Source organism: Ochlerotatus camptorhynchus, unplaced genomic scaffold (assembly GCF_037179485.1).
Source record: "Ochlerotatus camptorhynchus isolate MF236.1 unplaced genomic scaffold, CSIRO-AGI_Acam_v1.1 ptg000336l, whole genome shotgun sequence".
NCBI lineage: Eukaryota > Metazoa > Arthropoda > Insecta > Diptera > Culicidae > Ochlerotatus > Ochlerotatus camptorhynchus.
The window spans coordinates 1,560,795-1,576,016 of NW_027040824.1; the positions used below are offsets into that span (position 1 = coordinate 1,560,795).

The 15,222-nt window shown below is 38.1% G+C and overlaps 1 protein-coding gene across 2 annotated transcripts in view; it reads right to left on the reverse strand.

Annotated features, from left to right (window-relative positions):
• Positions 1-14,600, reverse strand: part of Tak1 (TGF-beta activated kinase 1) — a 90,477-nt gene extending 75,877 nt beyond the window's left edge. The window contains exons 1-5 of one of the 2 annotated variants that reach the window (XM_065230986.1): positions 14,200-14,598; positions 13,839-14,138; positions 4,142-4,648; positions 2,702-3,154; positions 2,572-2,632 (exon numbers count right to left, since the gene is read on the reverse strand). In XM_065230986.1, the coding sequence (XP_065087058.1) occupies positions 2,572-2,632; positions 2,702-3,154; positions 4,142-4,648; positions 13,839-14,138; positions 14,200-14,283 (1,405 nt within the window). In that variant the 5' untranslated portion in view covers positions 14,284-14,598. Of the gene's footprint in view, positions 1-2,571; positions 2,633-2,701; positions 3,155-4,141; positions 4,649-13,838; positions 14,139-14,199 lie in introns of both variants that reach the window. The other variant, XM_065230987.1, reaches the window with a different exon arrangement.
• Between the last annotated feature and the right edge of the window lie 622 nt (positions 14,601-15,222).

Sequence of the window (15,222 nt, forward strand, 5' to 3'; positions counted from 1 at the left end):
CCAACTGTGCTACGCCAACACTTTGAACTTATGTAAACAAATCAACATTCCGTTCTACAACAAAATCGCTGAGTAGAGGCTTTATAATAGTACACATGAATCACTTTTCTCGACTAGTTATAAAAGAACAGAGTAAAAGCTGTAAAACTGCACACGTCTAAAAATAAACCAAGTTGACTGTGAAAATGCTTCCGAAGTTGCTCTAACACAGTTTATAAGCTGAGTTCAGGTTGTTTAGTTGTTGAAAAAGCACTTTTGATGTTTATGTTATTCAGCAAGAGTGGTTGGTTGTGTAGAAGTCATCAAATGAGTAATATATTCACTTTGTTAGCTTTGTTTTGCAGCTACAAGTTGAAAGTTGGGTAGTGTGTGTATAGAAGTGACATTAGCGTTTATTGGCTGATGTTATTCAGTGCGACTGACAAATTGAATAATGGTTGTGAGAAAGTTGAGTAAACGCTCTCCAAAACTATTTTGCTTGTAGCTGTATCTGCAGCTTCTTTTCAGCTACCTTACAGCATAACGCTGGAAAAGTTGGCTTACAAAGCTGAAAATGTTAGTTGGGTTCTCCTCTACCCGATTGTGTTTTAGGTTTTCGAATATAGGTTTCGTTTCACGAGAAAATGGCCTTACAATGTTTGATTACAAAATGGAATTGAGGCCCTTTACTCACAAAGCGAAGGCCTCCCACGCAAACCAACACCATCGTCGGATGGGGGAAACTTCTACCTACACGATGATGGTGCTGGTTTGTGTGGACGGCCTCCGATTTGTGAGGAATGGGCTTTGGAACGGATTGTTTACAAATGCTGATGGGACCTTTTCTATTGTTGATCTAGAAGAGGGATGGGGTGATTGCCATTTTCTAACGATATCTTTACTAGGGAGGGAAATATATCCGTGATTTTGGAAGAGGAATGACCGTCATAACCGTATTTATGCTAGAAATGAGATGACGATCAATCTATTGCGCATTTCACACCAAACTGGACTGATAAGCGCGTTTTCACTTATTAAAAGTGTGATTAAAGTGCGAGCTTCCGTCTAATCGTCTTGGTTCTTATGATGCAAGCAATAAGTGCTCCGAAAACACCACAACGATTTGACGCAAAGGTGCACTTTTATCACACTTTTTGCATTTTTGGGGCAGATGCAATCAGCAACATATGTCTGTTTATTTTTCCTTGGTGATCTGATGGTACCACATGACAGATGTTAGTGATATAGCGAATGAGTGAGAAAAGCAAAATAACGATATCTCACGGTTGTTGTGTCATACTGGTGAGAAGTTTTACGGAAAGAGGGTTCTCAGTTGTTTTGATTTTTTACCGTAGGAATCACTTTTGTCAATCAAAAAGCTGTCAGTACCGTGATGCAACTCAGCACTGGCTGGGAGTAATTCATGAAAAAGACTATGATTTGTGTTTAAATTCCATCTTCAGTGTCTAAGATGGCGGCGAATGAAAAACACGTGCGCGAGCGGATTTTGTACGAATGTACTGCAACTCCTGACATATCAATACAGGAACTTGCGATGGATTTACCTAAATCCACTGTTTACGGTGTGCTCAAATAATTTTCGGAACGTTTGACGGTCGAGAGGAAACCGAGAAGTGATAAAATCATTGGATTCTGTCATGGACCGAAAGGTGAAGAGGATATTGAAGGAAAACCCGATTCTCTCTAAAAATGTTACAGCTAAGTATTTCAGGACGAAGAAGGCATCGATCTAGGCGAGTAAGAGAGGTGACACAGTCGGAAGAAGTGTTAGTTTGTTTAACATCGTGCCATTATGCTGAAACTGTGATGGAGTGGTACGAAGCAAATCAAGTGAATATTGTACCAACAACCGCAAATCCACCAAATTGTCCAGAGTTAGTCTAATCGAAAGTTATTGAGCTCTAATGAAGCAAAAGCTTTCTGGACAGAAACAAGGAATGAAAGATATCAAACACTTCCAATAAATTTGGACAAAGACAGCCATCACGGTATCTGAGGAGTCTGTACAAACCCTAATGGATGGAGTTAGGTTCGAAGACTTGCAATGCTGTAACTTTGGTTGTAGTTGTTCAAACGATAAAAAAAAATCTTTTTTGCAATAAAAAGTTGATATACGGGTTTATATTTTCAAATTGAACTTATTTTAGAATTATATTCCCCTTTTTGCATTAGTGGGCTTGACGATTAATTGGATAGTAGCATAGTTTTAGCGTGCTTTGCTCACATAATAAAATTGACGTTTATGATGTTTTTAGGTGCTCTAAAGCACAGCTGTATCTGACTCACCAGGATGTCATATTGTCATATAAACTTTATTTAAAAAAAAAAACGTTCAAATATAACTCGATCCATGGAAAATACAGCTCATACTAATTTAATCAATTTGATTAAACTGTCAACAATAGTATGCAACGTCATGAGGCCCAAAAGAGTTTGTACGGCAAATTCCCTACATTTTTCAAACCCACTTTATGATAGAGATGAGTTTATTAACCGATTCGAAGTTCAAAGCAGCACAACCTGCTTCTACCCAAGCTAAATACTGACTGAAAATGAATAATGATTACTTACATGAATTGTCAACTAAATCTCGTAAAGCCTCTCCGGTATTGATATCTTTCCACGTCATAGACTGTAGGAAAAAGGAAGCACATAATAGCAAAAAAATTAACAGTTTTTACAACAATTCACCCAAACTAACCGGATCTATGGATAAACTCAATTGATTGTTCAAACGACTAGGCACTGGAGAAGCGTCATTGCTCATTTCTGCTATATGTGACGGAGGCGACCTGCCCCGATTCCTTCGCAGCGAAGAGTTCCGAAAATTTAAATCGGAACTACCGTACCCACCCATCGATGGACGAGAGCTTCTAGTATAATGGTTACTGCTAACGGTATCATTTATTTGATACCTTCCGTAATCCGACCCTCTCGTGTAAGCGTTCCTAGCCGGGCTACGGTAGTCATTCGTGCGGTAACCGGAAAAGCGTGAAACATTGCTGCCGCTTGCCGCTATCGGTGTATTGGTGTTGATGGTGTTATGGGACGTTATCGTGCCATGCGTTTTGCCGTAGTATAGTGAACTGATGTTCGAACCTGTACCATACTGGTTTGTGTCCAGGGTGCTGTCTTCACGGGAGTATGAAGATGCCTGAAACAATTTTGAAGAATAAATCCAAAACATTTTAAAATGCTGAAATAAGATAAGTATGGTAGCATATAGTTGGTATACTACTCGTTGCAGTTTTGGATCAAATATACATTGAGAGTATTATCTAAATAGGGAACGCAACGCGAGCAGACTTAAATGTACATTACTTCTTGTTGAAACATTACCCTTTTTACAACATAATCTACTTGACATTTTTCTAAGTTTTTCCGGGTTAGCTGTGAAGCTTTCGACTGGATCAGATAACCAGTTTTGCAATTTTTAAAATTGGTCGAAATCCGATCCTTACTGCATTGTGAAAATATTAGTAATTTACTACGACTTCCATTCAAAATCTCAATATTGTCAAAATCACAAATGGAATCAATTTGAAATCAGTAAAATAATACCGTTTATAAGCTATTGATATAAACAAGTAAGATCTACATATTAACATCAACCTCAAAGAAAATGCACCAGACAACGCGTTGCAACGGTTTATGTATGTGTGTTGACAGTTTTTCTACTGTAAATGAAAGAAAAAATAATAAAATAAAAGTAGCCCCTAATATAGCAGATTTGAAAATTGCATTAAATTTTCTATAAGAATTGATCAAAAGTTTCTAATGTGCGTAGCTCAAAAAAATTTGGTAAGTTGAGTAGTGTAGTTGAGAAGTGCAAAACGTTGTAACGTCACGCACCATAGACGCTCACCAAATCAATATGAACGACTCAATTCTTATAATAAATTTCTCACACTTTCCAAATCTGCATTAATTGTTTAAGGGATACTTTTCATTTTTTCCAGTAAAGTTGAGAAATCTGTCAAAAAATCTGTTTACTTGCCGGTAGAATGTGTCTCTATTGTTTATACAATTTAACAGAACAAGATCCTTAAACTAATTCAAAACAATTAAAATAGCGAATTCAGATTCGACAAAAGTGCAGAAATAGCACCACTAGAAGCATCAAATATCCTACGCAACTCACCTTATCATCATCATCATCTTCATTAGGATACACAATTGGTTCAAATTCTCCCGGAAAGAATTTGCACAGTTGGTTCATCTTATCGACTACTTCCTGCATCGACGGCCTGTTGGCAGGATTCTGAGTCCAGCAGTTTATCATCAGTTCCTCGAGAGGCTTGGGGCAGCCCTCGATTAACGGTGGTCGACTGCCCTGATGCACTTTCCACATGATGGCGTATGGATTTTCCATGCTCTTGAACGGTTGCTCCCGGGCAATAACTTCCCACAGGATGATGCCCCAACTGAACACATCGCATTTTTCCGTGTAGGTAGATCCTTCAAACACCTCCGGTGCCATCCAAGCGGCACTGCCCTTGTTGTTGGTCATTCTTGTTGACTTGTCTGTCACGGTACCGAAATCGCAGATTTTGAGCACTGTGCCATTTCGGACTAGCAACAGATTGGGTGGTTTTAAATCTCGATGTATCATAGCCTTCGGAGCCATGTCGTGCAGGTATGCCACACCCTAAAAAATAAAATGAAACATACAACATTGAAATGGCTTTATATATCGGACAACAGCAGAGTTTTGTATTGTTGTTAAGAAGAGTCAATGGCTATGCTTGTTTTGGTAAGAAACTATTCATGATAAACAATTCTTCTTAAGTTAAAGTCACTATGGCGGTTCACATTATTCGTAATAATGGTTAACACAGCCTAACCTACTCCAAATAAGTACTTAATCATCTTTCTAAACTTTGAACTTATTTGATTATAACAGAACATTTTGTTCAGCTCATCGATTTAATCTATGTCTTCCACCGAACGACTTCAGGCAAACTAGACATCCGTACAGGGTATCTGATATGCGAACCGAACTTTTTTTTTCGGTGGACAACATGTACAAGTACTTTGAGCTTGAGATCCAAAATGACCAAATGTTTACAAGTATATGAATGTTTGCCCATTACAAACAATTATACATAGTTTCATGCAAATCAGAGAAGGTCGAGTCTGGTCGATTTGTCATTTGGTGTGGAACTGCTCCAAAAAAGCTGTTCATGCCTGAGAAAGTACTTTAAAATGTCCAGATCACAGGGGTTTGCATAACGGCTTCAGCCTCTGGCCTAGAGATGATAACTCGATCACCGCAGTCACACTAACACAAAGTTACCAGGTATTTGCTACTTCTCCTTCCTTCCACCACACAACGAAAACGCTCTTTCCGGTGCCCCCTGTCCCATTCAGGACAGTTGATCACTTTATCCGCGCTAGGAAACTATAGTATACTAAATCTCTTTTTCGGTCTTAGTGGGAAACTCGTGGGCAAACACACTTCACCCGCGACGAAAGATCACTAGTCCCTTCTTTTTTTTCAGACTTTGCAGAAAACAGAACGACAAAACAATTTCACTGACTTTAACTTTAGTCGACCGGGCACAGGTACGTGATCTACTGAGCAGAACTGTTGCTGCCGAAGTATCTAAGCGAACGAATGCCGCTGATACGCTTGTATGACCAACTTTGAGCTGGCAAAATTACTTGGATTTGTGCCACTCCAAGTAATCAAAATGAAAATGAAATCCCGTCCTGGCGATTCGCGCAACGGGATTTCTAATGATTTTTATTTAGTTCACTTCAAGTCTAGTAAACTAAACAACCTCAAGGCCTTAGAAAAAGCTAACCTTATGCTCCATGTTCGAGTGAAGTGGGAACACTTCAGGAAGACTGGAGGAAATTTCCAAAACCTCACTCAGTGCCGTAAGTGCCAGGGATGGGGTCACGGAACTAAAAATTGCTACATGTCAGCTAAATGCATGAATTGTGGTGATTCCTCTCACGCAAAGGACAACGTCCTGTGAAGCAAAATCCTAAGAAATTTAAATGTTCAAATTGTGGTTAAAATCACAAATCCAATTTTTGGGAATGTAAGACTCGCAAAGCGATCCTACAATCTCGTTCTAAGCGACAGGTAGGAAATGCTTCACGTTCCCGATCAGGTACAAATTCTTCTGCTGTTAACAACGGTCAGCGAGGAACAAATTCTACATTCGTACCCGTAGGTACAAATATCACCCCTGTTTCAAATTTTTCATCTGTACCTACTCCCCTCACTGCTAACAATGTTCAGCGTGTTAATGGAGCTACCTATGCTGCTATTGCATCGGGTAGAAATCAAAATACTAACCAACGTTATTCTAACGGAAATTTTGACAATTTTGACTTTGGAAGCATTACTGCCCCTAAAATGGAATTTTTACAGAAATCATTAATTGGCATGATTTCTTATATGCTTAAATCTAACTCCATGTTTGATGCTATTCAAACTAGGGTAAAATTTGCAAATAATATTGTCATGACTTTAAAATTCAGTAATGGATTTTAAAGCATTAAATATTTTAAATTGGAATGCTCGATCTCTTAAAGATAATGAAGGTCGAGCTATTTTACTTTTTGAGAGTTCATAACGTGCATATTGCCGTTATAACTGAAACGTTCCTTAAACCTGACCATAAGGTTAAGAAGTACGCAAATTATTTGATTTATAGAAATGATCGTCTTGATGGACCCTGGTGGCGTTGTCATCATTGTTCATAGACGAATCAAACATAAAATTCTTTCTTCATTTGAAACCAAAGTTTTTGAAACTTTGGGTGTTTCTGTTGAAACAAAATTTGGACAATTTACGTTTATAGCTGCCTATTTGCCATTCCAATGCGTAGGCCAGCAAAAGAATTTTCTCAAGGGTGACCGTCAGAAACTTACCCGTCATAGGTCTAAATTCTTTATTATTGATGATTTTAATGCAAAATACCGCTCATGAAATAATGCTCAAAGCAATCCAATGCTAATTTTCTGTTTGATGATTGTTCTGCAGGTTATTACACTATTAAATATCCAACCAGCCCAACATGCTTTTCTTCTGCAAGAAATCCCTCCACTATTGATTTGGTCTTAACTGATTCATGTCAACTTTGTAGCCAATTGGTTACTCATGCTGACTTCGGTTCTGATCACCTTCCAGTAACTTTTGAAATATCCCAAGAAATAATTTGTAATCCCAACAGCTCTACTTTCAATTACCATAGGGCTGATTGGGAGCAATATCGATCATTTATGGAATATAACTTCGATCCAAACATTCCTTTGCAAACCAAAGATGAAATTAATTATGCTCTTGAATCTCTGACTACTTCTATAGCTGAAGCAAGAGCTGCCTCAGTACCAAAAATGCGAGATTAAATTCGATTCAATTATAATAGACGATGATCTTCAGCTCTTGATCCGTCTTAAAAATGTCCGTAGGAGACAATATCAAAGAACACGCGATCCTGCCATGAAAGTTATCTGGCGGGATTTGCAAAAACAAATTAAAAAGCGATTCTCTGCCCTGAGGAACAAAACTTTTGAAAATAATGTTTCTAAATTAGACCCGAGTTCCAAACCCTTTTGAAAAAACCTCAAAAGCCAATTCTAGCGCTTAAGGGGAAGCTGACCGGCCCAAAAATAAAAAAATATTTTCGGTACGTTTTTATTTTTCTAAAAATATTGGGAAATATTATCAAAAATCCAAGAAAATCAGTTTCTTCCTTAGATTTTTGTCAAAAATTACATGTAAAAATTTTTTTTCTATCCCATCATGAAAAAAAATTGGACTCTCAGAAAAACCGAAAAGTTGATGTTTTGTGGTTTTTTGAGTCCAACTTTATGCCATGATGACTTATAAAACATGTTTTTGCTCGTGAATTTTCTTTAAAAAATTAGAAAAAATGTGATTTTTTTTAGATTTTTGATAGTTTTTTTTCAATATTTTTAGAAAAATCAAAACGTAATTATTTTTTTCGAAGCGGTGAACTTCCCCTTAAAGAAGGTGGTAAAATTTTGTTCACAAATTTGGAAAAAGCTCAGAAACTTGCTAAGCAATTCGAGAGTTCCCATAATTTCAGTTTGGTTCTTACTAGTCCTATTGAGAATCAGGTTGCTGGGGATTTTCTGAATATTTTCTCTCGGGAAAATATTTTTGATGATTCCTGGGGGACTGATTTGGACGAAGTAAGGTCTATAACTAAAAAGTTTCAAAATATGAAAGCTCCAGGTGATGATGGAATTTTTTATATCCTCATCAAAAAACTCCCAGAGAGTACCTTGTCTTTCTTGGTAAAATTATTTAACAGATGTTTCCATTTGGCATACTTTTCTGATAAATGGAAAAATGCAAAAGTTGTTCCAATTTTGAAGCCGGATAAAAATCCAGCTGAAGCTTCTAGCTACCGCCCAATAAGTTTGCTTTCTTCAATAAGTAAACTTTTTGAAAAGATAATTTTGAATAGAATGATGCTTCACATCAATTTGAACTCAATTTTTGCAGATGAGCAGTTTGGATTTCGCCATGGGCATTCAACTACTCATCAACTTTTAAGAGTTACCAATTTAATTCGTTCAAACAAATCTGAAGGCCACTCCACTGGAGTTGCTCTTCTAGACATAGAAAAAGCATTCGACAGTGTTTGGCATGAAGGTTTGATTGCTAAATTGAAAAAGTTTAATTTTCCACTTTATATTATGAAATTAGTTCAAAATTATTTAACTGACAGAACTCTGCAGGTAAATTATCAAAATTCCAAATCTAATCGACTACCTGTTAGAGCAGGAGTTCTTCAGGGTAGCATTCTTGGGCCTATATTGTGTAACATTTTCACTTCGGACCTCCCTGATTTGCCTCAGAGTTGCCACAAATCTTTGTTCGCTGATGACACAGGCATTTCCGCTAGAGGAAGAAGTCTTCGTGTTATTTGCAGCAGACTGCAGAAAAGTTTAGATATTTTCTCTTCTTATTTACAAAAATGGAAGATTTCTCCTAACGCTTCCAAAACTCAACTTATAATATTTCCACATAAGCCTAGAGCTTCCTTTTTGAAACCTAGTAGGGTTTTTGATCTAATTTCCGTCCTATTAAGCACAACGCACACTTTACCTCTCTTTCCTGAACGAGTTTAAACTAAAAATGGAATATTTCTGTCAAAGATCACTTCTTAATTTATTCTCCTTTCCGTACGTACCGTTGGATTTGATAAAAAGCCACAAATTGTTGAGATATTGTTTGAAATCTAATACTGCTTCTTGATTCTAAATTCGTTCTACGAGTTTCAATTCCGTCCTAACGCATTGAAACGCCATTAGATTTTCTTCGTCCTACGGATAAACGGAGAAAAACGGGATTCGCAGGGAGCGCTTCTTTTGTTTTGAGAACAATGAGCGTAAATGTTCATACAATGCGCTCTAACAGGATTTATGATGTAGCTAATGAACTAACGCATCGGAACAAATCTATTTTTGATTTGTGCACGGTGAAATCATTGATATTATTGATCTTTTCTGATCGATAGAACGGAAATGGGCGATTACGACGAAGTAGCGCTCTACCCTAGTAGTCACATAAAGGGTGAACATGAAATTATTGCGACACATTCAACAGGGCATAACTTTTTTACCATTGGGTAAAAATCAACCAAATTTTGCACGCTTTCTCATTGATGTGTATTGTGTACATGCTGTCAAACTCGAAGTCGTGTTTTTCGATTCAACGACGCGACGTTGAGAGAACAAATTCTTTCCAAACACCTGGAATTTCCTGACCTGTCGCACCGGCAGTTGGGAAAAACGTTGAACATTCACCATTCAACCGTCTCCAGAGTGTTGAAGCGGTTCCAGGAGCGGTTGACGTTGGACCACGGCAAAGGAGCTGGAAGAAAACCGGGACCGCAGAACAAAAAGACGGAGGGAAAGGTGAAGCGGATGATTAAAGCAAATCCCAACGTCTCAAGCCGTGATTTGGCTAAAAAGATCGGCATGTCGCAGAGCTACGTCCAGAATGCAAAGAAGAGAGCTGGACTACATACATACAAGGTACAGAACTTCCCAAACCGCGATGAGCGGCAACAATCGACGGCTAAAACTCGGGCACGGAAGCTCTACGAGAAGATGCTGACAAAATATGGCTGCTGTGTGATGGACGACGAAAGGTATATAAAAGCCGATTTTAAGCAAATTCCGGGGTTGAAGTTTTTCACCGGCAAGAGCAAGTTCGATGTGGACGACAAATTTAAGAAGAAGAAAATGTCGAAGTTCGTCTCCAAATATCTCATTTGGCAGGCCATCTGCTCTTGTGGACTGAGGAGTGAGCCTTTCGTGACAAAGGGCACAGTAAATGGCGAGATCTACAAATCTGAGTGTCTCGAGAAGCGCCTTTTGCCGTTCTTGCAGCAGCACGACGAAGGTCCGCTATTTTGGCCAGATTTGGCATCATGCCACTATTCTAAAAGTGTCCTGGAGCAGGGTTGCTTCCACTCACTTGCTATAAAAAAATGTTTTTCGGAATTATGCAATCATTAGATGATAAAATGATATGTTGTACTTGTAAGTAACGAGAAGAGGGTTTAAAGAATGTGTTTGACTCATAAAATTTGTCAATTTTGATTTCAGAGCGTCACAATAAGCGATCTTATGATTCGTGAGCGTTCACTCAGAGTGAACACTCACGAGTCGTAAAATCGCTGATTGTGACGCACTGAAAGCAATATTGATAGATTTTATGTGTCAAACACATACTTCACGTCCTCATCTTGTAACTTACCAGTTCTAATTATCACTATACCATCTCATGATTTCATAATTCTGAAAAACATTTTTTTATAGCAAGTGAGTGGAAGTAACCCTGTCCTGGAGTGGTATGAGGCCAATTCTGTCCATTTTGTTCCAAAGGACATGAATCCGCCAAACTGTCCGGAGCTGCGCCCGGTGGAGCAGTACTGGGCAATAATGAACCGGGAACTTCGGAAGAGCAAGAAGACAGTCAAAGACGAGAAGGACATGTTAAGAAAATGGAAAAAAAAACTGAGAAACTGGTACCGGATGACACTGTAAAGACTTTGATGGAGGGCATCAAGCGAAAATGCGTTCAATTTTACACTCAACGCTCCATCGATTAACTTTTCTTTTGATTTTTTAAGTAAATATATGTATAAAACTACCCTAAAATTTTGGTTTGATTCTAAACATTATAAAAAAATTGGCATGACATTTTCGGTGTCGCAATAATTTCGTGTTCGCCCTTTAAACTCTTAATATTTAAACAAGTTTTTAGACCGGCCATGCTTTACGCTGTGCCAATATGGTCTAGTTGTTTCATATCCAGGAAAAAAGCACTTCAAAGGATTCAGAACAAAGTTCTGAAGATGATGAGATGCAGGTTTAAAAAACCTGTTTAAAATACTGAATTTCCAAGACAGGAACAATGTAAAAATACTTAGATATATATCATAACAATTAAGGCTGGTAAGTTACTGTAGTAACTGGAGCACCTAGGTTAAAATGAAATGTAATTTATTTTGAATTTGAAACAAATAAATAGCTAAAAAAAATAGTGATCAGATGGTAGTAAGGCAATTTGCTCTACTGCGTAGAATATGGTTGCTAGTTCCGGAACGTATACGTATACGGAACAGGGTTTTTGCAGTTGATATGAGGCGCTATGAAATTAGATGAATATTCCAAATTAAGTCGAAGCATTTATGGTTGACCCATCTGTGAAAAAAAACTTTTATCGTTACTTACATGGTGGTATTTGATTGCAAAAATTGGGGAAACAACCATTGACCGATGGTGATCTGGTATTCCATGGATTTCTTGCATCATGGTCGGATTAAAATTTACAGAGGAACAGAGGTTTGAAAGCAATCACGATTGGAGATTAATGAAGAAGGACCAACCTCCAGCCATGTACTCATAGTACAAACTCATGAATCTTGTTTGAGGATTTCGGTCGAGCAGCTTCTCAAAGTGTTCTATTACCAAAGGATTCATTGCTTCACAACGGATGAGAAACCGGAAAGACAGCTCAGCGAAACGATCTGTCAGTGGGAGAACACCCGCGAGAACTTCGAGGCTCATCGTATGAGTCGAGTACATACAGCCTAGCGCAATACGAAGGCAACGGTATTGGATCCGTTGCACCTTAAGGATGTGTGTTTTTGCTGCGGATTGGAAGCATAAGTTGTCGTACTCTAAAACCAAAAGGATGGTTGTTCGGTACAACCTGATCAGATCTTCCAGGTGGGCCCCCCATCAAGTTTTGGTAATTGTACGAAGAAAATTAATAATTTGCTGGCATTTTTGTTTCAGATACGCTATATGTTTCTCCTTGTGCATTTGGAATCGAACCAGATACCTAAATACTTAAAAGAAATACTTTGAGTGATTGATTAGATGAAGCTGTAACTGTGCAGGATGATGCTTCCTAGAAAAAAACAACCAACGCATTTTTCTCCGGAGAGAATTCGAAGATACCTTAGACAATTTGTCTACTTGGCAGCTTCATAGGGCATAGCCCAAGTAGACAAATTGTCTAAGGTATCTTGCAATGGTCCTTGCAGGTCCGGTTTACTTGGCCCTATAACGGACATATATGTGCTTCTATGTCAGAGTCTTATGTTACGAAGATGTACTCTCGATTCCGCTCCCGTCTGGAGAAGGTCATTGAGAATGAGGGTGCACATATCGAATGAATCTATTTGGTGGTGGTTAATAAACATACTTGAACCAGAAATTTGTCATTTGTTTTGATCAGTATGCGCTCACGCTGAGTAGATAGAAAGCTTGCGATTTTTCGAGCATTCATGATTGAGATGTAGATGTGTCGCACCCCCAAGTATTTGTGTGTTTGATGCATTTAGCATCTGTATAATTCCAATAAGAACCTCTTGACTGATAGTCTTGTTTATAAATGCAACCAATCAACTAATGTATTATAATGAACCACCATGATTTCCCAGCTCCTTAACTAATTTTTTTTTATGGATAATGAAGAGTCATGATAAAATGTATCTGGTCCAAGAAATAGTTTAGATGATATCGGCTTGGATAGTTCGTTTGGTTTTTTCAATGTTAAAATTTACTGAACATATAATACTGTTGTTACGTTGAACAACAAGCTGCTTATAGCTATCAGAGAAGATACACTCAGAGATATGGGGATAAAATGTCCGTGTTATGGATTATGTCTATTTAGTCTTTTGTCAAGGTGCTGCAATTGATGCTTGTTAAAAATGCTTGATTCTTGTTAAGATTGGTACATTTAAAAAGCCAAACAAATTCCAGTTTACCAAATACAGTACCTCGCCGTTTTTGGCAACACGTGATTTTTGCCTTTGCTTTCTAGAAAATTTATGTATCGCTTCATTCAATTTGTGATCGTACTAGACCAAAATGGAGCAAAATTGGCATACTAATTTCATTCACATGAAGCATACATTTAACCTTTATTAAATGTGCTCTTCTTCAATTGAATTTCAAAGGATCACACCTGATGATTATGTGGTGCATTATGCCCCAATATAGAGTAACTAACAGTAATGATGAAAATAACTAATTTTTCAAATAAACTTGCCTGTTTAATGACTTGAATCAATAAAATCGTTTATTTTGATAGTGGTCAAAGATGCCAGACGATTGAAGAAATTACATATCTTGCATACCATTCTTCCAGTATTGAGATTTATTTGAAAACTTTTAGGTTTCATTCACATAGTACGTTTAAAATTCAACATATGGTGGCAATATTTCTCCACCACATCAACTAGCAGCTGAAATATAAAGGGGCGCATTTTGCCCGCTAGGGCGCTATTTCCCCAATTATGTTTTTAAGATCCAGCACTCACCTCCGCACACTGTCTCGCCCAGCTCATGGCATGGGCGGCCGTATAGAAAGGCTTTGGCCGACAGTGCAAGGCCGTATGTAAGGATCCGCCATCGGCATACTCCATCACCAGGCAAACAGTTGGGCGCTTCGTGCAAGCTCCGTACAGTCCGATGATGTTCGGGTGAGCAACCCGGGAAAGCTGGCACACTTCAGTGATAAATGCATCACGATCCGCTTCGACTTCAATGTACTTTACGGCAACAAAATTGTTCTTCCATTTGGCTTTGATGACAATTCCGAAGGATCCTTTTCCTACTGTCTGCAATGGTTAAGTGGAACAATAAATAAACATTCAAACATCCTAATCGAAAGGACCAAACCCCGATAGTTTCTATTTCATTGATATCAATTTCAGTCACAAACGAAGGCAGTGAATCGGTCATGCTTTGCCTTTGCGCTGCCATAGGATGAAGCAGGAATCAGGAACCGGAGAAGTGATTTACCAAGAGCCGGATAAGTTTGACTAGATACTGTGTTGATAATAATGATTGTACAAATCAAGCCAAATTGCTTAAAGCTAAAACGCGAAATGACACTAATTGATGATAAATATCCACACAATGCACCTTAAATCTATGGTTGCAATTATTTCTGCTAGGAACCACGGTAGAATAACGCGTCAAAACGGAATAAAATTCATTATTTACAATAACAAAAATTTATTGGAAACGGCACACCAGAAGAATTTTTACGTTTGACTTGACGTTTTGCTGGCTTTTTCGTTTTTGCTTTCGTACATCGTCGAGCAGCTGTCACGAATAGCACAGCTGATGTGTTCTATGGAGGAACGAATGAAAATGAATTTTGTGGAAGCGTTTGTTTTGCAATGGGTGTGTGCTGTGTTGAAATGGTAAATTTATCTTTAATTTGCACATTTACTTTAAACGAATATGTGAATTTAAATACAAAATTCCATGGTACAAACAAACAGACTTAACACTCTCATAATTTTCATCGAATAAGTAATTAACGGTTAATTGAAAGATTCCTTGATTGGTAGCATCGCCACTTGTGGCGCTCATAGTCAACTGCTTTGGCGTTTGATGTATAAACATTACCACCATCTGTTGAGCGTGTTAACCATGATACTGCATGTGCCCTCTGCTGGCCAGGGAACGGTCGTCGGGAAGATCTGGAATATCATTAAAAGTGGTCAATTCGTTAAAAAGATTCTAAAGCTCCACTGCTTTTTTTATGCACTCGTTGTGATGCTGCATGAATAAGTTTGGATCTAGAACTAGCATGTGCTGACCTATCCGTAATAGTGGTAAATGCGTAGCAAAAGATGCCAGAGCTCCGCAAATTTTTGGTAATTCTTTGTGGAGGTGCTACATGAATTAATT